The sequence below is a fragment of the Aricia agestis genome, chromosome 13, assembly GCF_905147365.1.
Source record: "Aricia agestis chromosome 13, ilAriAges1.1, whole genome shotgun sequence".
Classification (NCBI taxonomy): Eukaryota; Metazoa; Arthropoda; class Insecta; order Lepidoptera; family Lycaenidae; genus Aricia; species Aricia agestis.
Window position 1 is genome coordinate 10,896,526 of NC_056418.1, and position 26,762 is coordinate 10,923,287.

Below are 26,762 nucleotides of genomic sequence, written 5' to 3' on the forward strand. Positions count from 1 at the left end.
TCATCGTCCCTCATAATGGTGACGAGTATGCATCATATCACAATCGGAAAGGTAAGTTAAACTGTTGTGGCGGTACCCACAATTCGCCTAACAATCCTGCATCGCGCTATCGAAGTTTCGGAGAACGGCAAGATATATACAACGTCTGATATGACGTCAGTGGGCTCCGGCCTGCCTACTTAGCATACGCCAACAAGATATCTCACTCTCGAGATAATTAAAAACTACTAGTCTTATAATGTCAAAATCTCGACATTATCTCGACAAAACTCTATAAAAATGTGTTATTTCGATGATAGATCTAAGCGAGAAAAAATGTTTGTCATGCTAGGGTCAATAGAGATGAAGAAACAAACCATCAAACATCGAGAAAACATATACAGTGAGATAGGTATCTCGTTGGCGTATGCTAGGCAGGCTGACCGGGCATGCTATCTCTCTCGGTCGGAAGATCTTCCTTTTCGGCCGCCACTAACAACGTTAAACTGTAAACAAAGGTTAAGGCGAGGATAAACCCCAATTTGTTATTCCGTGACTCCCGGTTTACCTAGTTCCAATATAATAACGAAGTGTTAAAAAAATTAGATATAAAGCACAATATTTAAAATACCTTAAACCATAAACATTTTAATAAACGTAATTTTTGGCTGTCATTAATTTACAAACTCACCTCCGATAAAAATCTATTTCATCGAAATATAAGTATTAACTAGGATAATTATACATTTCATTTGAATAATTGTTAGTAAATCTATATTAAAGTGTCCTTAACCGAACAACTTTGTTTCTTAATGTTTATTTCTAAAGATATTTAAAAAAACATGAAAAATAGAGAAGATCCTCCCGAGTAACTACAGTTTTATGCTAAGCTAAAATGAATCCTATTGCGATGCGTATACGCTTAGTCTTTTGGTGTTTTTTTTTAATGAAATAAGGGAGCAAACGGGTCAACAAAGCAACTTCCGTCGCCCATGGCCACTCGCAGCATCAGAAGAGCTGCAGGTGCGTTGCCGGCCTTTTAAGAGGGAATAGGGTAATAGGGGAGGGTAGGGATGGGAAGGGAATAGGAGAGGGTAGGGAAGGGAATAGGTTAGGGGATTGGGCCTCCGGTAAACTCACTCACTCGGCGTGAAACAGCGCAAGCGCTGTTTCACGCCGGTTTTCTGTGAGAGCGTGGTATTTCTCCGGTCGAGCCGGCCCATTCGTGCAGAAGCATGGCTCTCCCACGTATTGTGTGCAAGGTTATCGTTTTGGATTGAGATTAATCCCCGCCTTAAGCGACAGTTATAGATCCCGATGTAGATGGTACAACTTTGAACTTGGTTTAGACAGGTTAAGTTTATACGGCCTTTCCACGATAGCCCATGATACATGATGGTATATGATGATACATGATGGTATTATCACCAACGTAGAGAGGCATCTTAACATAGCAGCTAAGCCGAATTAGAAAAACATTTGAGAAAAATCTACACACGAAGGAAAAAATATTTGTCGATTTTTTAGCGTTGGACCGTGATGCACATGAGCCTATTTAAAAAAATCGGCCAATTGCAAGTTGGACTCGCGTAGGAAGGCTACCGTACCGAATTATATGGCTAAAGTAGGCAAAACATTGTGGCAGAAGTGGTTCTTGAGATACGCTCTAGGCACAGGCAGACAGACAGACCGGCATACGAACAAACATCGGAGTCTCAGTAAAAGGGTTCCGTTTTTACCCTTTGGGTACGGAACCCTAAAATTGACTGCTCACCTTTTATTGGTGAAATAACCACTTAACAGAAAATTATATTGCTGTAAAACTTGCATATTAAAACAATTTCACGCCTGTTTTGAGCACAGCTAAATTGAAGCAGAGCTGTTACTTGTATAATTTTATGCAATTACTTATTATAATTTTACAACATATTCAATAGCTTTTGAACATAAGAACTTGATCTTCCTCGCATTATTATACAGTAAAAATTTGCTTAATAATTCTGCTAAAGGTAATAATAGATGGCCTTCAATTATTGTAAGTCCTGAGAATTGGCGCGTTAGTTTAGTAGTAAATAAAATAGTTGGATTCAATATATCTATTGTAATATTAATATTATAGACTATTATAGAACATAATAGTGTTATTATGATCTAAATTTCAGACAAATAGAAACTGTAAGTAGATGAATAGACTTTAAAATATTCATCTATTAAACTAGCATACTTTTTAAATTGGTTTCTTTCTGACGATTGTATGTGATTCAGTTTGTGAAACTAACAGTAATGAGCAGTGGTAGGCCATTTAATTTAGTTTGTCGTCATACCTTGCTTTCTTAGTCAGAATTAACTGTAATGACTGTAGCTTCTTTTATAGTAAACGAAGTCGATAGGTACGTAAGAAAAAAAGAGTTTATATAAACTTTTATTATTATTTTATTTATTTATTATTATTATTTTATTTATTTATATACAGTTTATTTAAATATTTAAGTACATATACCTACACCATTTTTATTTTATTTTTTACATTGTAATAATACACTTCGAAACCTTCACGGGTTTTATGTCACCGTCAAATCTATCGCTTGATGATAGTTTCTTCTCTTGCTCTGAGTCAGATAGCGGCGATGAAAGCTTTTACAGTACATCTTCTAATACATTGCTTTCTACCCTTACTTCTCACCTCTCTATGAAACAGAATAACTTCAATTTAATCCATATAAATGCTCAAAGTATTCCTGCACACTACTCCGAACTCCTTAATTACTTTGATTCTCAAACCTTTTTACATGCTATCCTTGTTTCTGAATCCTGGCTTAAACCGTGTCTGTCCTCTACATCCTACTCCTTACCTGGCTATCAACTTATCAGGAACGATCGAATTGGTAGACCTGGTGGCGGTGTAGCTATATACCTCCGATCTAATATCGGCTATAAAATTCTTAAATCTTCTACACAACCACCACCTGCTGATGAGACGGAACATCTTCTTTTAGAAGTGACAAATGGTTTTTCAAAATTACTTTTAGGAGTTTTTTATAGCCCTAATCTTTCCGTAAATTACTTCCCTTCTTTCGACAACATCCTTGACGAATTTTCTCCTTTATACGAAAATGTTATCTTAATGGGAGACTTTAACACATGTCTTCTTAAAAACGACAACCGGTCAAAAAAACTAACTTCTCTAGTAAACTCTTTTAACCTTAATATCCTTCCCTTACAAGCCACTCATCACTATCCCCATTCCTCACCCTCTCTCCTAGACCTGATGATTGTGTCGTCTCCTCACCTTGTTGACACGCATGGCCAGCACCCAGCAGAAGGTTTTTCCTATCACGATTGTATCTTTCTATCGTACAAATGGCGAACACCTAAAGCTAAACCCAAGGTTATTATGCAAAGAGCATTTAAAAATATGAATTTAGGTCATCTTCGCGCGGATGCAAACTATGTAGATTGGTCTGAGATTTTCAATGCCCAGTCGATTGATAACAAAGTAAATATTTTCAATAACATTATAACTGAACTCTTTGACCACCACGCCCCCTTGCGACCAATTAAAATCAAACACTTACCTGCACCCTGGCTAACGGAAGAAATCAGAACACTAATTAATAGAAAAAACAGAGCTAAAGTTAAATTTAAAAAATCGAAATCAGATTCTGATAAGTTACTTTACAATAAACTGCGAAATCGTTGTAACACTGCTTGCAGGGATGCGCAAAGGCGCTATATTCATTCTTCTGTAGATAACGCTGACCAGGCCAAAGTTTGGAAATTTTTAAAATCGTTGGGTGTTGGGAAGGACGCAAAAGCATCGGTTCCTTCTAATTTAAATCTAGAACACTTAAATTCCCATTTTGCTAATACACCACGAAGCTTCGATGCTCACAAAAAGGCTCAAACCTTACACAATCTGACCACCTTACCTTCTCCCGATAATGCTCCTTTCTCCTTCAGAGAGCTGTCTACTACAGAAGTTAAAAGAGCTGTTATGTCAATCACATCCAGGGCTGTGGGCAGTGATTGCATAGGTCGAAACATGATTGTTCCCTTGTTAGACATTTTAGCTCCGGTCCTGGTCCATATCCTCAATTACTCACTTTCTACCGGTTCCTTTCCCTCCTCCTGGAAAAACGCTAATATAATTCCTCTCCCCAAAAAACGGAGTCCTAAAAGTTTCTCTGACTATCGTCCGATCTCTATTCTACCTTTCCTTTCTAAAATCTTAGAACGTTCTGTACAACATCAACTTCAGACCTTCCTTAACTTGCATAATTTATTAAACCCGCTACAATCTGGATTTCGTTTCGGACATAGTACCTCCACAGCCCTGGTGAAAATCACAGATGACATTCGTCTGGGGATGGATAGTCATCATTTAACTATACTCACGCTCTTAGACTTTAGCAATGCCTTCAACTCCGTAGATCACGATATACTATTACTTCTTCTCAGCTCACTCAACCTATCTCCTATCGTGCTCAACTGGTTCCGTAGTTTCCTTCAGGGACGCCGGCAGCGTATCAAAGTTGACAACACATCGTCAACTTGGTGCGATATTTTCGCCGGTGTCCCTCAAGGCAGTGTCTTATCTCCTCTCTTGTTTTCAATTTTCATTAATTCTATTTCTCGCCATATTTCCTCTTCCTATCATTTATTTGCTGACGACTTACAGATCTATATCCATGTCCTACTTCCCTTACTATCCAACGGTATTGCTCAAACAAATGCTGATTTGAATGAAATTTTGAGGTGGAGCAATGCCTATGGCTTAGTCCTAAATCCTAACAAAACACAATGTATAATCATTGGCAGCCGACAGCTAATTGCGAAGGTGGACTGGAATACCTTTCCCAATATTGTCCTTGATGGGATTACCATTTCCTACGGCTCCTCAGTGCGTAATCTTGGAGTCTATTTTGACCGCACTCTCTCTTGGAATATCCAGATCCAACAACTCCGCAAAAAGATGAACGCTGCCACTGCTTCCCTTAGACGACTGAGCAACTTTTTGCCAATCGCAACAAAAATAAAACTTGCTACTACTTTACTTTTCCCTATTCTCGACTACGCTGATGTCTGCTACTGTGACATAAATGAAAATCTTCTTTCTTCCCTTCAACGCCTTCAAAACTTATGTATTCGTTTTATTTTTGGCCTTCGAAAGTTTGACCATGTTTCTAATTATCGATCTCAGCTCGAATGGCTCCCGATCAAGTTGCGTCGAAACTCTCACATACTTCACTTACTGTACAACATCCTTTTTAGTCCTTCTACTCCTAACTACCTCAAAGTAAAATTCAATTTCCTCGGTCATGACAATCCTATACTTCGCTCTGCAAACAAACTGACTCTTGCGTTTCCTTCTCACAATACTTCATTCTACGATTCTTCTTTCACCATCTCCGCTATTCGTCTCTGGAATTCCTTGCCCGATTTTATAAAAAAATCGGAATCAATTAACATCTTTAAGAAACGTTTGAAAGCACACTACCTAGATCAGGCTCAGTCCTTGTAAAACTCTTGGTGTTTTTTGTAAAATTATTTTAATGTTCCTTTATTTATAATGTAGGTTTTTAATGTATATATGTATATATGTATGTGTGTATGTATGTATGTATGTATATTTATATATATATGTATGTGTATGTATGTATGTATGTGTGTGTGTATGTATATGTGTTGAATGTGATGTATTACACATAATATAATAAAATATATACTTAAATATATTACTATATATATTTTATAAATATATGAGGATATTTTTTTTTTTCTTTGTTTAAGTTTAGCACTTACACATTATTTTCTGCCACCATATTTTGGTTGCCTGGAAGAAACCGCTGAAAGCGGTAAGGCCGCCTATTTGCTATGTTCCTTGCCTAATGTTGTTTTTTGTTATTTTATATTGTTTATAATGCAAATAAAGAATTTATAAATAAATAAATATAAATAAATAAATAGCAAAAAAAAACGCAAACTAACCAAAGTTAAATTTTTATTGGCTCGATTTTATTTACCAGGAGTTAGGTTGGATTACTAAAAAGATAGCGAACATTTTATTACAAAGAATCTTGATAGGAAAATCTTATCTTCAAAGAAGCGACATAGGTACACCTCTACCAATTAAAGACACAATTAAATAAAGAACTACTCTACGAGTATAATTATATGTCTAATAAAAAAAACGTTTCCACACGTGACAAAGCTTTAAGTACGATTAATGATATAAAAATTTAGGTAGGTACAGAAATACAACTTTTCGTCTTTTATAACGATCCCTTAGAAAAGTTGATAAACAAAGACAAAAAGCGGGTAAAACACCACCAAAAGTTTAAAAAAATCTTCATTAAAACTTTTTAATTATTATGCTGACAAAACCTAAAGCTGTGGTAAAGCTGATAGGAGCGTATGAAGACTATGAAGTGACATTAACAAGCTGCACACTTCCGCTTCAGATGATGCATGCGACGTGAAATGTGGCTTCGTGAGCCGGGTATTGCAGTGTCCTCATAGTAATACTCGATCATGGTTATTTTACATCGGAGTTTCTATATAGAGTTCTTGTGTGCACTCACTATTATAGAAGACATAATATATTTCTATTTTAGTAATCACCGGAAAAAATAATTTATAGGCAGACTTGGCTGAGTTATCTCAAGATTTACTTACGTATAATTTGATTATTGAGGTGGCTTTCCGATCCTCGCAGCACGTGCCGGCGACCGACAAAAATTCAAGTAAAATGCCACTTTATGACCTAACTGCTATAGGTTTCATTTTGCTCTATCTCTGGCATTCGTCGCTGGACCAATGTCCTTAAAGGCAGATTATTGTAGCCCTGACGTCACTGCGACCCTTGAGGATCTATTGTGACTCCTTCCCCAACCTAATGCTGCTCATAAATTGAACGATGTGGTTGAAGTTGGTGCCACGAATTTCCTCTCTAGATGAGTATTCGTAACGACCAAGGTGGTTGTTCCTGCTCCGTAGTAGAGCAGGACAGTCAAGGAGAAGATTAATTATAACTGTCACGTCCTCCTCGCAAAATCATCTGCAAATCGTTATGCTACTAACTGGACAAATGTCGGTACAAAATGAAACCAATAGCCATCATTCTAGATTAATTTTTGTCGGTTGCGTACCGTGTGTATCGGAAAGCCAGCTTTAGACGTCAACTATTGGTGGAGTTTAATATAAGGGGACCAAATTACGTAGATCCATCATCTGTGATAGCACTATCAGAGAAGTTGATTGATAAGCAGATGACGAACCTAGAAAGCTTGGTCGAGTTATGTCAAACCCAGCTGATGCAATATTATTGACCGTCTGGGTTTGATATTGAACGATCCTTTCGATCTTATTGTCAAATTAATACTTCAATTATGCTGTTCAATAATATTGCGCAATAAAATTGATCGTCTAGGGGCCCACTTACATTGAATTGGCATAATCGAACCAAATAACATAGATTTGTCAACTGCCTATGAATCAATTTTTTCGAGGGTACATACATAACTAAGGACTAAGGAGTGATCACTGTGCCCACTTGCGGCAGTCTGGAATAAGCATTAATTATAAGTTTAGCACTGGATCAAATATTAAGTTATTTTTTAATTTTCCACAGTTTGTAAAACATCGCTAACACAGCATCTTTATGCTCATCAAATTCTTAAAAATTGTGCGTACATTTAAATGTATTTCAATTATTTATTAATAGCCAATAAATAAAGCTATAAAATGCCAGAAACTAAACGTTTTTGTATTTCTTCCACAACAAAATAATTACAGCTAATTTTAAAAAAAGATAATAATTCTGTTTATTGTTATGACATCATAAGTATAATCCCGGAAAATTATGAAAAAGTAAATAGCTACCAAATATAGGCTTATTAATGTTTTATATTTGCTTATGATGGTTTATTATTTCCTGGGGCATTATAGAAGACGAAACAAAGTGATCTATGTTATGGTTATACCATTATATTATATACCAACAATCAAAATAGCGCCAATTCAATTATTTTGTAGAAAAGTTGAAGGTATGAAGTTAATTAAAGAAACAGTTGAAATAATTAAAAAGGTATCAACATACTAAATACAAAAAATTTCAACTCCCTAGCTTTTACCGTTCTTGAGATACAGAGTGGAGACAGACAGATGGACAGACTTCGAAGTCTTAGTAATAGGGTCCCATTGTAACCCTTTGGGTACGGAACCTTAAAAAAAATAGTCAGCGCGAATAAGAATAGCAAGGGATTCGGTTTTTCTTTTTTTTTTCGAAAGGGTCTAAGCTACTGGTCTGGTTTTAAGCCACGGTAGTTTAATCGTGGCTATAACTAGTCTGTTGCTAGTTGGTTTGGAGATAAGCAATGAGGGGGCCTGGCCCCCTCCCCTAAAGTCACACGTAATCGGGCACTGTTGGGAATAGCAAGGGATTCGGTGTGAAATAAATTTTAAAAGAAGATTGTAAGCTTGACAATCCTATGCAATTCGAACTTATGTCACGCTATGGGTTATTGTAGTGGTACCGTTCGCGTTGAGTATGCCCACGCGAGTAAAAGATTCATATCATACTATTCCCAATATAACGTACGTTCGTAAGTTATTTCGCAACTCGCAAAGCGACAAGAGTTGTCTGTTACGTAAACAAACCTTCAATTTTCTCAGAAATCTGGTCTCCGAAGCACCTCTAAGGTCTAGAGTTTCTTAATACAATGAAAATGGATCTGAATCACTACTCACTGCAAGTATTTGGCTATAGGTCTCGACTTACAAAATGTAAGGATTACTGGTTTACTGCCTTCGCAGTTTTAATTATCTAGATAAAGGATTACATTTTATTCACTCTAGTGATATCAGCTTTTAGGGTATCTAGGTTAGATACTGCTACTCTTAAATATGCTCGTATAGGCTATTCGCAGATTTTGCAGAACCGTCTTAGGGTCAATTTATAAAAGCGCAGAGTCGAAGCGAAGCAAAGCGAATTCTCAAAAACTGAACACAGAAAATTCAACCTTAACTCCAGAACGTAACGCATACATTACTTCTGTGAGGCCAATCAGCGTTGGTCGGGCTCATGCGCGCGAATTCGCGCTGATGCGCGCGCCTTTTTAAATTCTCAGAAGTAATAAATTGCGTTAACGCTTTTGATATGTTCAGTTTTTATAATTCGCTTCGATGCGCTTCGACTCTGCGCTAATATAAATTGACCCTTACATAAGTCCACTTACCTTCAATTTTCTTAGAAATCTGATGCGCAGGAGCCGTGGACGGTAGACCGAGATATCTCTTGGGATCCCTAGCTGCTCGAACACTGAAGAAGGTGGAGTTAAGCCACTGCACGCACTGGGCTACGTCACAGACTGTAGACAGGGCTGCTTCGCTGTTCAGGTTCTCAGCTATGCGTTTGTGTAGGTAGCTCTGGAGAGGCTCACAACCGCCCACCAACGCTTCGTATCTGGCCTGTTGGCAAATGAAAAAAAAATAAAAAAATTTGACAATAATAAAATATGTAAGTGTCAAAAAATAATAGTCAGCCACAAGTTTTTGATATTGATAATTTATTTTGTATTTTACATTTTTTATTAAAATGGGCCGAAAGAAGAAAGCTAAATTGAGCAAAGAAGAGAAGGAACTAGTAAGGAAACAAAAGGAATTAGAAGCCAGGAAGGAGTTTAAAAGAAAGGAACTGAAACGGGAGATTGCAGCACATGCACGTAAAAAAGATGAAGTGGATAAAGGCTGGGTGAAGATGATGCTTAAAATAAAGGAACCTTTTATCAGGAATGATTTAGAGGCTACGTGGAAGACATACGACCGAGCTCTAAATAAAAGAGACCACCAAATGCGTTACTTAATGAAATTGATGGATGCTGCTGAAAATCAGATGCAATATACTGTTGCGTACTATAGTGACGTTATAGATACGATGATACGTAATTTTTTTACAGACATAGAAAAGCTTACCAAAGAAAATGAAATGCATATTAATGAATGTATAACATCTGGAAAAGGTGAATTAAATAAGATAGCAAATGATCAAAAATTGGCAGAAGATCATCTTCAATTGGCAACTTTCGATGCCCACACGAAAGCGGATACCTTAGCCTGGATGACACGAGGTATACATTTAGTAAAACAAGATGAAGAACGAAATCAGTATGAAAATGAACGAGATAGCTTACGATCACTCCTCGAAAATAGTTACAGCAACATGTGGGACGATTTCAAGGCAGTTCTCAAATCGTATATAGTCAACACAGCAGAGACTCAAAAGGAGGCACGTAAATTGCGACAAAAAGATCATGTAATGGCTGAAATAATTGGAAATCAAGCTCTTCAAATTAAAAACAGCGACGAAACATTGAAACGCTTGCAGTCAGAATTATCGGAATATGACAGTGGTACCAAACAAGCGGTTTTTCGCGACCGACGCGACAAATACAGGAACGCTTGCCAGCGACTCAAGAAAATGCTAAGTGATGACTGCGACTTAGATGACAAACAACTAGGAATACTAGTAAATGAATCCAACGACGCAATAGAGTGGCTAGAAGCTGGCTACAAAAAGGGTGATAAATTATTACGACTCGCTGCAGTATGTCGTAAATTCGAAACGCAGAGAGAGAAGATTTTACCCTTTGAAAATGCTATACCTCATGACAACGAAAGTGTTAAAACTCATTCAGAGAATTCTTTGATAAAAGGCGCTCTATCATACACCAGCGGACTGACCAGATTGTGGCAGAAAATAACAAATGCAGAGCTTTCTAAAAAAGCTTTGCTTCACGAAAAGAGGCAGTTGGAAGCGGAGAATTCTTTTCTCATCGAAACAATACAGAAAAGCGAGGAAATGACATTGGGTTTTGAACAAAATGCTTGTCCATGTAACGAAAGAGATGGTGATCCTCCAGTGGCCATAGAAGGAGATTTAGAATTACGCAAATATTATATATAAAGTTTACATGCTGCTTGAAAGCTTTTATAATTTTGTCTTTGTTGTCGGTCGTGAAGTAATCATACTGTTTAAAATTATAGTTAGATATTAATTTATTTGTCTGTAACATTTTTTTACAAAATATTTTTGTACTGTGACTTTTTTTGGTTTTGTTGTGATATTGTAAAGACTCAATTATTGTGAATCAATAAAAGAATGTGATGATGAATCTAATTGCTAGAATTAATTACCTATACAAGTTTCTAAAATGCATTATATTTGGTTAGAGCACCTAAAGCGTTTCGAAACGCATGCGACACAAGTGCCAGCGATGCCACTTTGACCTTACACATCTAAATACAGTATTTGTTTACTATTATAAAATACCACGGGTTCATAATGAACACTTGGTACATTTTTTTCTGATGATGAGCTTCGATGCGGCAATTATACGCCGCTTCCTGGACGACGATATGAGATATAATTATTGTACTTATAATTTTTTCGTTTCCTTGTGTAGTCATAATCATTTTCTTTGCATACATTTTAGGTGATCCAGCCTGCCTAGCATACGCCAACGAGATATCTCACTCTACATGTTTTCTCGATTTTTGATGGTTTGTCTCTTCACCTCTATTGACCCTAGCATGACAAACATTTTTTCTCGCGTAGATCTATCATCGAAATAACACATTTTTATAGAGTTTTGTCAAAAAAGTAGGTAGGTAATTAGAATTTGCTGTTATTTTACATTTTGTGACTTGTTCAGTGCGCGAAAACCCAGCTGCAGTGTAAGCGTGATCGATACTAACATAATTGCAAAAGTGCCTGCTTGTTTGAGTTCAATTCTATCCCGAAAAAATGCAATGCCGAAAAAATTTTGCGTCATAAAATTATTCCGCAAGCGTCTCGATTTAAGGCGAAGCGACGTCTTCTTGTAACAATAATATATTTAAGGTGCAACATAAATTCTAATCAATTGATATGTTATGCAGAACGACGTTTCCGCGAAAGCTCTCAGAATTTCACAACTCCATATTGTAATTATAGCGCGCCGGCATCACGACAGTCGCTTGAGATGAGTCGAGCTTAAAACAATGAAATTACTGCATTCTGCAGTGATGCAAAGTAAATAGTCTCCTTTTATAATGGCTGTATTATGTTGAATGCCTGTTAAAACTTTGCGAAAATCCTTTCAAAATACTAATAAGTTTTGTTATCTTGTGTTTACTGTTTACTAATGGAATCACTAGATACAAGTACTTTTCACTAACTACTTACTAATTGGTTCAGCCGCTGAAGCGTGAAGAGGTCATCGAGATCGTCATCAACAGTCGAGAGGACGAAATTGACATTCGCGTTAAAAATGCCATGCGATGCAGCGCAGCTCTTCAAAAGGTGCTTGTCTCCAAGCTTCTCAGCAAAAATACAAAAATCCGAATCTATAATACGATTATATGGCCTATATTAATGTATGGCTGTGAGGCTTGGACGCTGACACAAAAGGAGGAGAACAAATTTCTAGTAGCTGAAAGGAAAGTCCTCAGAAAAATCCTGGGCCCGGCCAAAACAAACGGCGGCTGTTGGCGACTCCGGAAGAATGCCGAAATTGAAGAACTGGTGGCCCAACCCAATATGATCGGAGAAACAAAGGCTCACCGACTCCGCTGGCTGAGCCACGCGTAAAGAATGGGAGAGGATCGCGGGGTAAAAAAAAGAGCGTATAAGGGCCGTCCAATTACAGGATGTCGTCCTGTTGGATGCCCCAGGTATCGCTGGAGAGATGCTGTTGAGGCTGACCTGCGTGACTTTCAAGTCAGTAACTTGCAGGAGGTAGCGCAGGACAGGGCTCAATGGCGGAAGCTCATTTCGGAGGCCAAGATCCACTTCGGGTCGCTGAGCCAGCGGAGTTAGTTAATTATTTAGTTTGCAAAACCTAGAGTCTAGAGTCTAGACAATCTTAAAAAATTGTAAATACAGGCCTACATGATAATATTTTTCTATCATTTTCTGGATATTGAATCATATAAGCTTTTTATAGCCAAAAGCTCTCAAAATAACACGTACTTTAACAAGCGCCAAAGTAGGTACGTATGACATTATTTTAACATTACATACAAAGTATTTACATATAAAAGCTGCTTTACATCGAAAAGTTGTAGGCCCACTTAAACTAATCTGGATTATTACTCAGTTATCACTGATCGTTAGTTCATTTCTCAAAATATATCTTTCTCTAAATTATAAATATTACCTTTAAATTACAAATCTTTTAAATAAGCAAAAAATAATTTTCCATTTTGTTAGTCTCTCTAAAATATAAAGAATGGCTGAACCGAATTGGCTAATTTTAGACTTTATACAGCCGTGGAAGTCTAGGGACCTTCCCTATGATGAGAAACTTTAACTCCTTCCGTCAAGTAATACGAACTCAACGGGTTATCTAGTTAAGTTTAAATATAAGTTCTCTTCAATAAATGACCAAATAACTAAAATATCGTCGTTGACATTTTTATTACCTACGTATTCGCACAAAATACAAAATAATATACGGTACTAAATGGATATCTTATTGGCAAGCTAACAATGATATTTAATTTAAGATTTACTTCAAATGCTCCAGTGCTAGTGGGTCTTATTAGTGCAACACATTAAAGCCTAATGATAACCCTCAGACTTATACTTAACTGAGTCAGAACTCAGACTGCTTTATATCAAACAAATATACGTGAATTGGCAATATACCAAATAATGTAATCATAGTACTTAATACTTAACCTTTTCCTCCTCGTCTATGAAAGCAAAGCGTTCAGTCATCATTTTCGCTCAGGGAAGTGACTAAGTATTATGTCCTAGGGCTTATATCATGTTCTAGTGTTTGCTGACAGGTTTCATACATTATAAGCTAGGTTATAAAAGGATACCTAACAAAGACTGGATTTAAGTAGGCCAGCTCTTAGCGTATTGGCTAACGCTTGCAAATTGTTTAAAGCTTTAACATCAGTTAATTATTTTTTACCATTACTATGTTCTCACATCAGTTTTTTTAATTAAATTTAATGTGGGGTTAATTATTAGATTTACATAATTACTAATTATTAACCCAATCAAGTGGGTCTTAGACATCAGCTCTTAGCGCTTCGGAACATTCAACAGCTTAATTTTATATTCGAAATGTCATGGTATATCTACATTTAATTATTAATTTCTTAATCAATTTTACCAAGCTCATGGCTGGCGACACCATTCAGTATTGGGACGATGATGATAATTTAATTGATGCTTTTTATTCACGGATAATAACGAATAAAAGGTTCACGGTCAGAACTTAATCGCTTGATAACCGAAACGCATATATTATGAAATAATCGGTACGTCTGTATGGTTACGAAAAACTTTTGTGTGACACATACGTTCTATGAAATTAAGAGCTTTTGTTGGACCCTGTAGCCTTTATTGTAAAGAATACGCTATAATTTACGGAGTTTTCATATAAAAAGCCTAATTGATTTCTAGATTAAGCATTATTACTTTACTTTAATATCATTGACTGCTAACAATCCCAAGGCTTTCGATTTCTCCTAGAACCTAAAAATTGTTTTTAAATACCCAAGCTTCAATATTTCCACTCTAGAGTCTAGAGCAAAAGAAAGGGCCAGAAACTAATGATAAAGAAGTTTAGGACAAGGAAAGCTGATTGCCTGATTGTTGAACAAAAAAAAAGATGAATGCGTCTGATGGGCATGTTCATTGCTCTACGATCTCTACGTAAGCCCCAAGGCCTCTAAGCCCCAAAGTATCACACGTTTAGATACAATGTCTGAGAATAAACCCTAATTGACGTTATGGGTTCAAATGTCTTCTAGCGTTTGGAATTGAAACTTGAATGGAACCAGGAAGCGGTGTCTGCTAATGCTCTCCGTTGTCATGTGTGAATTGTGATTCCCATTTATGTCCAACTAGATGACGCCCGCCACTCTATTGCGCCAAAATTCGTTTATCGTCCCGGAACCATACATTTTTCCGGGTTAAAAAGTATCTTGTGTCCTTTCCCGTGACTCAAAGTATCTCCATACCAAGAGCAAAATCGGTTCAGAGGTTTAGGCGTGAAGATGTAACAGACAGACAGTTAGACACAGACAGACATACTTTCGCATTTATAATATTAGTATGGATCGTAATGGTCCAACTAATGATTTGGCCCAGTAGTTCTGGGTTCGATACCTTAGGACAGATAATATAGCAGGATTAGTTGTCAAATCTGGTTAGGTTATTTATTATAATGTGGCTTAGCGCCTACTTAGCGCTAAGCTCTCGGGATTCGAAGGACGTGGCCCATGGGTTTGATTCCCGTGGTGGGACAGGTAAGTACAATGTTGTTTCAAAGTTCGGATAATGCAGGCTTATTATTATTTGCTCGTCTAATTCTGGTAAGAAAAAAGATCCATGCGTCGGATGAGCATGTAAAAATTCGCCTGAATTCTCGCCAGTCATGTAGGTTATTCGTCCCATTGGATTCCAAGAATAAATACATTAAAAAAATACATACAGCCAGTATTACCTCCTCCTTTTTGGAAGTCGGTCAAAAAGTGGGCGTGCTCTTGCGAACTGGACACACACTAGGGCACTATAATATAACCCTTGCGTAGCTTTTTTTTATGAAATAAGGGGGCAAACGAGCAAACGGGTCACCTGATGGAAAGCAACTTCCGTCGCCCATGGACACTCGTACCATCAGAAGAGCTGCAGGTGCGTTGCCGGCCTATTAAGAGGGAATAGGGTAATAGGGGAGGGTAGGGAGGGTAGGGATGGGAAGGGAAGGGAATAGGGGAGGGTAGGGAAGGGATTAGGGTAGGGGATTGGGCCTCCGGTAAACTCACTCACTCGGCGAAATACAGCGCGAGCGCTGTTTCACGCCGGTTTTCTGTGAGAACGTGGTATTTCTCCGGTCGAGCCGGCCCATTCGTGCCAAAGCATGACTCTCCCATGTAGCTTGCCTTCTAATGAAACCGACCACCATCACCGAAACCGGCGTGGGAGGTTTGTTATTTATATTATTTACCTTACTGTACAAGAAATGTGAATTGTTGTTATTCTTGTTTTTTTGTTTTAATTTAATCAAAAATAAATTATTTATTTTATTGCTAAAATCGATGGCTGAGAGATTATGTTTCACCTGCAGTGAGACACCAGAAAAACGCTGTGACTTCAAATGTTATATTAAGAAACTTTTATTGAAATTGATGTATCTAATTTATTAAGTATATTATAAAATAAATAATATATTTATTTGGTATTTTAATAACGGCTTAAAATTAACGGCTTAAAAACTGGTTGGAACAGAACTGTTAATAAAGAACCAAAGAAATATCAAAGACACACCAAAATACAACAGATGCAACTTTCTTATTGAATACGCAAACCATTAAAAATATTCTACATAGGTAAAGCACGTATAGAAATATGGTATCTTAAGCTTTAGCATAATATTATCAAGGTACTAACCTTAGTCCTATTGAGCCATCTTTAGGGCATCAACTCTAAATACAAGGAAAAATTGTAACACCGGACATGACTTTTAGCGCTTAATGGTTTTTCTCTTAAACAAGGTGCTGAAAGTTCTTTTTAACCGAAAAGAGTGATTTCTGCAGATTTTTATGAGAAGAAGAATGTTCCGTCTGACGGTAAACGACTACCGACCATAGACACGCTCAACACCAGGAAACCTCAAAATCCCCAACATCCTTTAGATAATAATTTAATCCATTTCGAGACTGAACGGAATCGAAATACTCTTGAATATAAGTAACCTTTTCTATTAAGTATTTATCCTAAAAAAAATGCTGATTCATTCTGAAGTATCAACACGGCCGCGGCAAAAGCACCTTAGCATATTTGTGTGTAACAGCAGATTTTTTCACATAAAATTTCTAGCATACAAATAATTGCTGACATAAAAAATGTAGGCTATTCAGGAGTTCATCCATATTCCGAAGTCTCGAAACGGAATAATTACCCTTTATTACAACTTTGAACTTGGAACCAAAGTCTTAATTTACCAAACCTACAAACCCAAATTTTTCACGTCAAAGAGTTGCTTATATTCAGTATTCATTCCGCAATAATCACCCTATATTACTTAGCTTGGTACCTAAATTCTAACCTACCAACTTTATAATTTTCCTAACCTGCCAAACCTACAAATCCAATTTTTATGGCAAAATTTGTATTCTCAATATTCATTCTGCAATAATCACCCTGTATTACTTAGCTTGATACCTAAATTCTAACCTACCAACCTTATAATTTTCCTAACCTGCCAAACCTACAAACCCAATTTTTATGTCATTTGTATACTCAGTATTCATTCTGCAATAATCACCCTGTATCATCATTCTGTACCCACCTAAATCCTAACAGCTTTAAGTACTCAGTATACCATTCTGAAAAGTCCCGTCAATAATCACCCTACATCACCTAGCTTTCTAAGACCTAACCTAGCAACCCTAGGTGTTATAGGGCGACGTTACAGCATCCTCGAGGTCTCGCGGGTCTATATATACGTGCGAGGCCAGGACGCTCTACCAGTCGACTTAGCTCTGTGTGTTGTACTTGTGTCACGGTGAGTGCTTCGTGAAAAATATATTTATTGTACTTGAAATTTATGTGTGGATTGAGTGGATTTTTATTTTAATACAGCTAGTAAGATTGAATTTAGGATAACATTCTGAAAGGGGTAGTGTTAGGTAATATTTTTTTAACAACAGATTCACTACATTTTTTGAATAAAATTTTTGGGATGAAATTTCATATTTATTTTTAAATAATTTTGTATTCTCATTTACTAATATTTTATTACTATAATCGATAACCAATGGCTGCAAAAGGGGTAAAAAAATTTAGATGAGCTTTTAAAGCTTTTCAGGAACTGTATATGCGCCGTGAAACCTCAAAAAGCTAAAGATAACCGCAGATTTTTTGAAAATAATATGAATAATAATTTGTTAGCAGCTTTAATTTTAAGCACGAGAGCTTTTAATATTTAAACTGAAAATACGCGTAGAGTTGTCACTTTATTAGAATCCTTTGTCATTATTTCGCACACCCATATTATTAGAAATACTTTGATTATTGTCTGTATTGTATACAACAATAATGCATTTTTAATAACATGAGACCAATATTTTAAATGATTGGGGTAAATGAATGATATTTTATGTTTATAGGTATGTTTTTTTATTCATTTAATTTTTAAAAGCTCACCGGTCACACAGCACACTATACGTAAAATTGTAGCTTTTTGCACTCGGCTTCGCCTGTCTGAATAAGGTGGTATTCAGAGCCCCCGTAAGGGCTACTGGCGCCTGTGTGCAAAATAAGGATTTCAATGGCGACCCTTTAGCGCCTTGGCGCCCCTAGAGGATGGCGCCCGTGTGCATTGCACACATTGCACATATGGTAGCGGGGGCCCTGGTGGTATTTGATCAGGGGGTCAAAAGAAAAGGGAAAAAGGGGTCTTAGCGTCATAAATTTTTAAAAAACAATCTTAGCGAAAGGTAAGATTTCTAGTTCTAACGGCCGCACTCAAAAACATTTAATGGGGATTAAAGTTCAATTTAATGAAGAGTTTTACGGATAAATGATAATGTATGGGGACTTATGGGGCTAATTCAATTAATTCCATTTATGTAATTAATATTCATCTCATTGCGGCAGTAAGGGCCTGTGCGTTGTTCTATTACTCGATCAGCTTTTATAGTGTGTTTTATTAATCTGTATAATTCGTCATTAAAATTGCACAAATCAGCGACACCGGTAATTATGCGGTGCGACAAAAATGTGAGAACCCGCGCCGTAACGAGATCATTTCCCGCGTTCACTGACATTGACATTGCCATTCTATTGTTTTTAATTTTATTTTTCAATTTTTACTGAGTGATAATTTGCAAGTGTTTTTTTACAGTAATACAAGGTAACAAAACTAAGTGATAATACTTTAAAGTTTAGGGTGTATAGTGTTTCTTTGATAGAGCTCACTGTGAAAGAAGCAGCACTGAAAGAGCAAAATTTTTTTTTGTATGGGCAAGTGCCTGCGCGTTATTCAGTTTTCCATACAAAGATAAAAAACTTACTCTTTCAGAGCTGCACTTTTACAGCGAAACCATACACACCCTAAAATAATATCACTTAGTTTTTAGGGTTCCGTACCTAAAAAGGAAAAAACGGAACCCTTATAGGATCACTTTGTTGTCCGTCTGTCCGTCCGTCCGTCTGTCAAGACCCTTTTTCTCAGGAACGCGTGGAGGTATGAAGCTGAAATTTATATCAATTACTCAGGTCTACTGTCCCTTGAAGCTGTGAAAAAATCAAACTTCTAAGCCAACGCAATCAAAAGATACAGCCGTTTATGCCGCAAATTTTCGACACTTGCAAGGGAATCAAAACCTACAGGGTGCTTCCCGTGAACTCAGAATCTTGAAATTTGGTACGAAGCAACGTCTTATAGCATAGATAAAGGAAAAATTACGAAAACCATAAATTTTTAGTTACATCACATAATATATTTTTTTTAAATAATTTTAAACTTACTACCCATTTCCTCATAAACGCGTAGAGGTATTAAATTGAAATTCATACCAAATACTCAGGTCTATAATACCTTTAAGCTGTAACAAAATCAAACTTCTATGTCAACGCAATCAAAAGAAACAGCAATTTAAGCTGCATATTTTGAAACTCGCAAGTACTCGCAAGGGAATCAAAACCTAAAGGGTACTTCCAGTCGACGTAGAATCTTGAAATTTGGCATGAAGCAACGTTTTATAGCACACATAAAGGAAAAATTCCGAAAACCTTAAATTTTTAGTTACATTACAAAAATTACTTAAACGATAAAGAGATCTTTGTCTTAAATTTATGCTCCTCCATCTTTCCCCATTGTAATGTTATGAATTTCATTTTGCAATAAAAATACCATAGTTATGACTCGATTGTCGTAATGAACGAACTTTGTAAACCTTGCAGGTTTGTACGGAACCCTCGGTGCGCGAGTCCGACTCGCACTTGGCCGGTTTTTTTTTACATCCTGTATATCTTTTGCATTTTTGCCAACAATTATTAAAATACGATATGGATAAATTATGACGATTTTATCGATATCAATTTAAAGTAACTTTAGTTCTAAATATGTACAAATTGCTACTTTTCAAAATACCTCTAAATTCGTGGCTCTCAGGCATAGCCATTAGCTAGGATATCTCATCGTGTAGCAATCATAATAATGGGATATTATACAATAGAGGTATACTCCTTTTACTCTGACTCGGATGGTTCAAGTAACACCTAATGTTCCATAGTCAAGTTCATAATATTCATTACTTTATGGTGCATACCAGATCAGATGACCGTTCTACAGGGTGTAACAAAAATAAGTGATAATACTTTAGGGTGTGTACGTGTTTCTTGTACGAAGTTCACTGTGAAAATAGCAGCGCTGAAAGACCAAAATTTTTTTTCACTTTTGTATGGGGAATCTCGTGACGCTCGGGCCCTTGCCCATATAAAAGTGAAAAAAAATTTTCGTCTTTCAGCGCTGCTACTTTCACAGTGAACTATCTACAAGGAACTCGTACACACCCTAAAGTATTATCACTTATTTTTGTTACACACTGTATAATTTGCAATCATAAAATGACTCGTAAGTCGTAACAGGTCACAGGTGATATGACACGCGGAACGCAACGGAAACAATCGGTTACACATATTAATAAAGAAATGAAGTGTAATTCGCTCAAAAAACGCTCAATTAGGTTTGCAATATCGATTGCGGGCGAGACAAAGCGAATTTTCCCGCAGGAGTCAATCACGCGAGGTCGAATGTTATGCAGTAACCTCAGACCTCAATACAAATATTCATAGGCCATAGCCGATGGCCCGTGTCGGCTGCCTTTGAGAGATGATAAAAATATTCTTCATCAATCATCATAGACTAGGTGAGGCCCGCAACTCCGATACGTGCGGGAACCGTACATTTTACGGGATAAAAAGTATCCTATGTCTTTACTCGGAACTCAAAATATCTCCATGCGTTTATCAGTTTAGCGGTTTAAGCGTGAAGAGGTAACAAACAGACAGACACACTTTCGCATTTATAATAGATATATTTATCAGCTAGTAGGTACATAATACCTCTCTGGGTTAATTAAGTATGGATAGAATGGATCAATATTCGGCCTAGGGCTAACCTCTTTGGACTCCAGTATACTCAACATCTTGGAAAAGCATTTGATTCTGAAAACCTTGCATGTCTTTTATCAATAGAAATTATAAAAGTTAGTGAATAATTTGGTTAGATTATACGTACAATTATAGCTTTGTCTACATTTAATACAGATGCAAAGCCTAGTGTTAAAAATTAACATTTTATTTTTATTTTATGAATAATAATTTATTATTCTCGCGTAGCTAGGTGCTATACACGGAATAAAAATATTATTCGAGACATTCAAGACTGATTTAATAGACTAGACAGGTCTTACATTGAAGGTGAATGAATAATGATATGTAGAGGAAATGAGGAAGACACTGCCTATCATTATTGTGAAAATGTGAATCACAGCATTTCTGCTGAGGTCACATAATTAGTAATGTGTAAGGCAATCATCACTTAACTGTTCATGAAAGTAAACGTATCACAGAAATCGATATTTATTATTAGCAAAATAAATCTTTTAATACCTAATAAATAATAATATTTTATGAAAACCCATCAAACAATCGACTAAACTACTCTAATGATTGATATTTGACTAGATGACGCCCGCAACTCCGTTGCACCAAAATTCGTTTATCGCGGGAACCGTCCATTTTTTCGGGATAAAAAGTATCCTATATCCTTTCCCGGGACTTAAAGTATCTCCATACCAAATTTCAGCTGAATCGGTTCAGCGCTTTGGGCGTGAAGAGTTAACAGACAGACAGACAGACACACTTTCGCATTTATAATATTAGTAAAGCATGGAAGTATAGATGATGACCTTCCTAATAAGTTACCCATCCATTCATTAAGAGTCAATGGTCTCTTTTTAACCGACTTCCAAAAAGGAGGAGGTTATAATATGTTCGGCTGTGGAGATATTATTTTTGTATGTTCAACGATTACTCCGCCGTTTGTGAACCGATTTTCAAAATTTTTTGGTACTAAGATGTCACAAAACGTATGAAACATCAATGGTACACTTTTCTAACTGGACTTTTCTATCACAGATGTCTCCAATCAAGTGTATCGTCCTGCTAGTAGCATGCATCAGCGTGCGACAGACACTGTCAGCCCCGGCGCCGCAAGAGCAGGAGTATCCACCGATGCCGGTAAGTCCAAAAAAACCTTCGAACTGTCAGGCCATGACTAATGATGAGCAAGCTGATGATGATGAAAAGCTAGGAAAACTATTATCGCCCGGTGTGTTCAAGCCAAGCGAGGAGAATTTTGAAGCATTTCAGTATTTATTTCAAAATAAATAATAATAATAGCTCCCACACCGGTGTCGGTGACGGTGGCCGGTTTCATTGAAACCAGGCCAGCTACGCAGGAGTAATTTTATAGTGCCCAAGCGTGTGCGCAGTGCACAAGAGCACCCTCTATTTATTTACTCTCATAACCCAGTGGGACGGAAGACCGACACGACTGGCGAGAGATCAGGCACAGGATCGAATTTTTACATGCCCATCCGACGCATGGATCATCTAACTTGTCAGACAATCAGGTGATCAGCCTTCACTGTCCTAACCAAACTTGGAAATAGCATGTTTCCAAAAAATGTGGGAATCGAGCCTACGACCTCCGAGTCAAGAGCCGCGCTCTATACCACTAGACCACGGAGGCGTTTTCTTTTCAAAATATAATAATAAGAAATACCATTAAATCGGAAGACAAAGCTTTGAGAAAAAAAAATTGAAAGACAAAATCATCCTATTCAGTTTTGTACGAGATACAGAACCCTGAATGCTATGTTATTAAATTGTTTGGGTCGATGGTAGATAATTTTCAAGTTTTTTATGAATAAACTTAAGACAACCAAATATAAGGATATTATTAGTAGACAGCAAACGCACAAAATATGCATTTGAGATTAGAATCAAAGAATTACACGAGATGTTATCCTCCAGTCGAGTTTACGATTTGATTCTGGGTTTTCGGGTTTAGTACTGTTAACATCTTAAAAAATCTAGATTTTACCTCACGATATAACTAATTTTATTCAAAACAGAACACTGTTATCAAAAGAATCTTGACGTGTAAAAAAACTAAAAGAAAACATACAGGCGAAGCCACAACCTACATGTTATAAGTTACCGTTGAAATCAGAGGAGGATATTTTTTTCTTTTGCATGTATCTTTATAATTGATTGTCCTGTCTTAACTGTGAAACCAGAAAGTAATAAATCGCATTTTAAACATGTGTTCGCATCAATATTTCTGATGCATATCTTACTGTCACACTAAATAGTCATTAACATGATTTGTATCGAAAGCCGTTCAAAAGTCTGTTTTTTGCTAATAGTCTACATTTGCATTAAATTCAGATTATGGTATCTTTTATGCTTTTATAATTTTTTTATTTATAATTTTAGGTTGTTTATTACTCTTTTCAAACGTTAAATAAAGTCAGTTTGATGCTATTAGGCATTATTTATTCCAATTCTAAAAATATTTGTTTTCAAAATAATATTAGTACTCCACCTATTTTTAAACTACAATAAGCCATATTTTACTTTCTAATGGTAATATTAATTCCTACGCATAATTAACGATCACGTTTAATTCATTATTTTTAAAATTTATCATTTTCAACTTCTACATCATCACGTGCATGCTCTATTGTTTATTTTATATATTTTACAGGTAAATCTAGCGCTACATAATTACAGTTATTGTTAGGCTCGGGTAGAGCACTAATCGCTGGCATTTTTAATCCCCTATCAGATACATATTCTACCATTATACTAATACTAACGATGTGAACCTGAGCCCACTAATTGACGCAATCGCGTTTACTCTGGCCTGCTCTTTACTCGTTACTTTGATCTCTATCAGCGTCTCCAGCACAATGAAAAACGTAATTCAATTGCATTGTTTTATATAAAACTTGTTGAAGGATTAAAGGCTAAGCTAAATTATTATAAAATAATTATTATCGCCTACTATTATTATCATTGGTTTAATTAATAGGTATCATAATCGTTAAGTGTTTGTTTGAGTTACGTTTATCTAGGTTTAATAGTGATTTTATTACCGCAAATACACATAAAGTCTAATTAAATATCAGTAGTTTAGACTACATAGGGCTTCCTCAGGGATACCTTCTAGGTCCCAAAAGTTGCAAAACTTTTTTAATTATATTATGCCCTCACAATCTTACAAAAAATAGTTTCACTACAAAAGTTTCCGTTATTTTATTACATGTACAATTGAATAAAGCCAATAGGTATCGTCTCGTCCTTCATACAACGTAGGGTCAAAAGTCCTGTACTCAATCTTCATGCATGTCTGTTGTAACCGTTATTATAATTTATGCTAACTTTATATTATCATTCTGGCATTGCTAATACCTCTTTATTTTGTATTATTAGACAAATGAATGAATTTTATTGCCATATTGAAACTGTATGAAAATTCATACGGTTTGATATCAAGTGTAAAGGGGTAGCAAAGATCTATGATAAACAAATCCGTCCACAATAATTACGTCAACACGTTTTTGTTACTAAGGAATCCTGAAAAATATTTATATGAATTGGAATAAGGTTGATTATCATACAATACGATGATATAATATGATCGTAAATTGGCGAGTATTTTTAAAATCCGTAGTAAATGCGAACATAAAATCAAAATCTTCAAGGTAGACAAGGATTTTTTCAGTTGAAGAGCAAACGCGGAAGATGTTTAACAATAATTAACCTGAGATTTCAGAATTAAATACAACAATTGAGAAGATGTCTGTGGAATGTTTATTGTCTTTGAATTTAGTACAGTTATAATAACAGGTTTACTGAACTACTGTGACTTAATTAATACCAATGGTAAAATATTTACTCCGATACTACAAGTTAGATTCTCTTTAGAGAAAAGTTTTAGTTTAACATTTGCATAACTATTTCTACATAATATTATGTATAGTTAACAAGATGAGGTGCGCAACTCCAATGCGCCAAAATTAGTTTATTGTGTGCGAACCGTTCACTTTTCCGTGATAAAAAGTATCCTATATCCTTTCGCGGGACTTTAGCTAAATCGGTTCATTCAGCTGTTTGTCTGCTGCTGCATTCTGAAGTCAGTCACACTTTCGCATTTATAATATGACGAGCTTTTTCCTGCGGCTTCGCTCGCATTAAGAAGTATTATTATATACAAACTTTCATCCAATATTTTAACCCCTTGGGGGTAGAATTGATCAAAAATCTTTCTTAGCGGATGCCTACGTCATAACATCTACCTGCATGCCAAATTTCAGCCCGATCGGTCCAATGGTTTAGGCTGTGCGTTGATAGATCACCATGTCAGTCAGTCACCTTTGAGTTTTATATTATAGATTGTGGATAGTTTAAACACTGTAAGGTTTTGACCAGCTAGAATTTAAATCTTGAAACTACGTTTTAATGGAATAAATATAGTAGCTACAGTTACTAACTCCCAACACTTTCTATTACAGTATGAATACAAATACGACGTGGAGGACCCGGAGAAGACTCTGTACTTCGGTGCCAACGAATCAGGAGATGCTGCCGGTAAAGTGATAGGAGGATACAAAGTACTACTGCCTGATGGTAGACTCATGACAGTAGAATACACAGTGGAGGGAGACAGTGGATTCGTACCTAAGATCACTTTCGAGGAGAACGCTAACCCCTTCGGTAAAGGCAAATAAGTGAGATGTAATATAAGAGTAGTGTCCAACCGAAGGTCGATTATTGGCTAATGCCCAAGGCTTACAATCTGCAAGAAATATTATTCAACTTGCCTTATATATTTAATTCAAATAATTATGAATGTTTTTAATAATATTTTCTGTCAAGAATATATAAATGTATAAAATATTGGAAAAGTGATAACAACAATTCGATAATTCAATAAATTCAAAATTTTATTTCTAAAAAAATAATCGTCCTTGTATGATTATTTCCGCCGATGGCAGCCAAAGTCGAAGCTGCGGTTGGACACTAGATATAAGTGAACATGACAAATCAGATACTAGCCAAAAACGTAGGGAACCATTGGAATTAATAGACTTTGAAGATAATTTGCAACGAGGAATCAAATTACAGAGCAGTTGTAACGTAAGGTCAATTGTTTGTTAAGAGTTTTGTATATTTCAGTCTTTATCTTAATTACATCTAGAGTTATCTCAGTAATTATCTTAGTGCTTATTGTGATTAATGTGGACTAACTTGTTTCTAAAAAATTAATAGATTAAGTAAGTCAAAATCTGCCATATGTTACGAACAATTTCGGTTTTGTAAACTTTACCCAAATCTTTACAGTCAAGTTACCACCTCTGTGATACAGTTAATAAGTTCACAATTTGTCATATCTTAGGGTTAAAATTAGGTTACTTTATCAGATAAGGTTATATAACTTTTGTATGCAATATTTTGTAAAAATAAAGAATATTTTTCAACAACTTTAATTTATTTTATACTAAAATTACCCGATCACTAATGGCCGCCGGCTATACAAAAGGCCTGAACTCAACTAAAATAAATTGTACAGGAACAGATTATCTCTAATCTTATTTGACTTTAGCCTAAGTATCTGGAAAAAAAACATTGGACTAAAATGTAA

General features: G+C 36.1%; 3 protein-coding genes across 4 annotated transcripts in view; 2 read left to right on the top strand and 1 right to left on the bottom strand.

The window, feature by feature from the left end:
- Nucleotides 1–26,762, bottom strand: part of LOC121732929 (probable ATP-dependent DNA helicase HFM1) — a 52,389-nt gene that overhangs the window by 14,192 nt on the left and 11,435 nt on the right. Inside the window, exon 10 of the mRNA XM_042122958.1 lies at nt 9,216–9,447. Within this exon, the coding sequence (XP_041978892.1) occupies nt 9,216–9,447 (232 nt within the window). The remainder of the gene's footprint in view (nt 1–9,215; nt 9,448–26,762) is intronic.
- On the top strand, nt 9,536–11,060 carry LOC121732931 (dynein regulatory complex subunit 2-like). The gene has a single exon (XM_042122961.1). It carries the CDS (start codon nt 9,575–9,577, stop codon nt 10,940–10,942), a length of 1,368 nt encoding a protein of 455 aa, XP_041978895.1. The 5' UTR covers nt 9,536–9,574; the 3' UTR covers nt 10,943–11,060.
- LOC121732934 (cuticle protein 10.9-like) lies at nt 17,472–26,584 on the top strand. Of its 2 annotated transcripts, XM_042122967.1 has the most exons (4): nt 17,472–17,543; nt 22,187–22,288; nt 25,633–25,860; nt 26,140–26,582. In XM_042122967.1, the coding sequence occupies exons 2-3, from the start codon at nt 22,187–22,189 to the stop codon at nt 25,846–25,848; spliced, it is 318 nt and encodes a 105-aa protein (XP_041978901.1). In that variant the 5' UTR covers nt 17,472–17,543; the 3' UTR covers nt 25,849–25,860; nt 26,140–26,582. The 2 variants fall into 2 exon arrangements, with proteins under 2 accessions (XP_041978901.1, XP_041978900.1); XM_042122966.1 differs by having other exon boundaries at nt 25,633–26,584.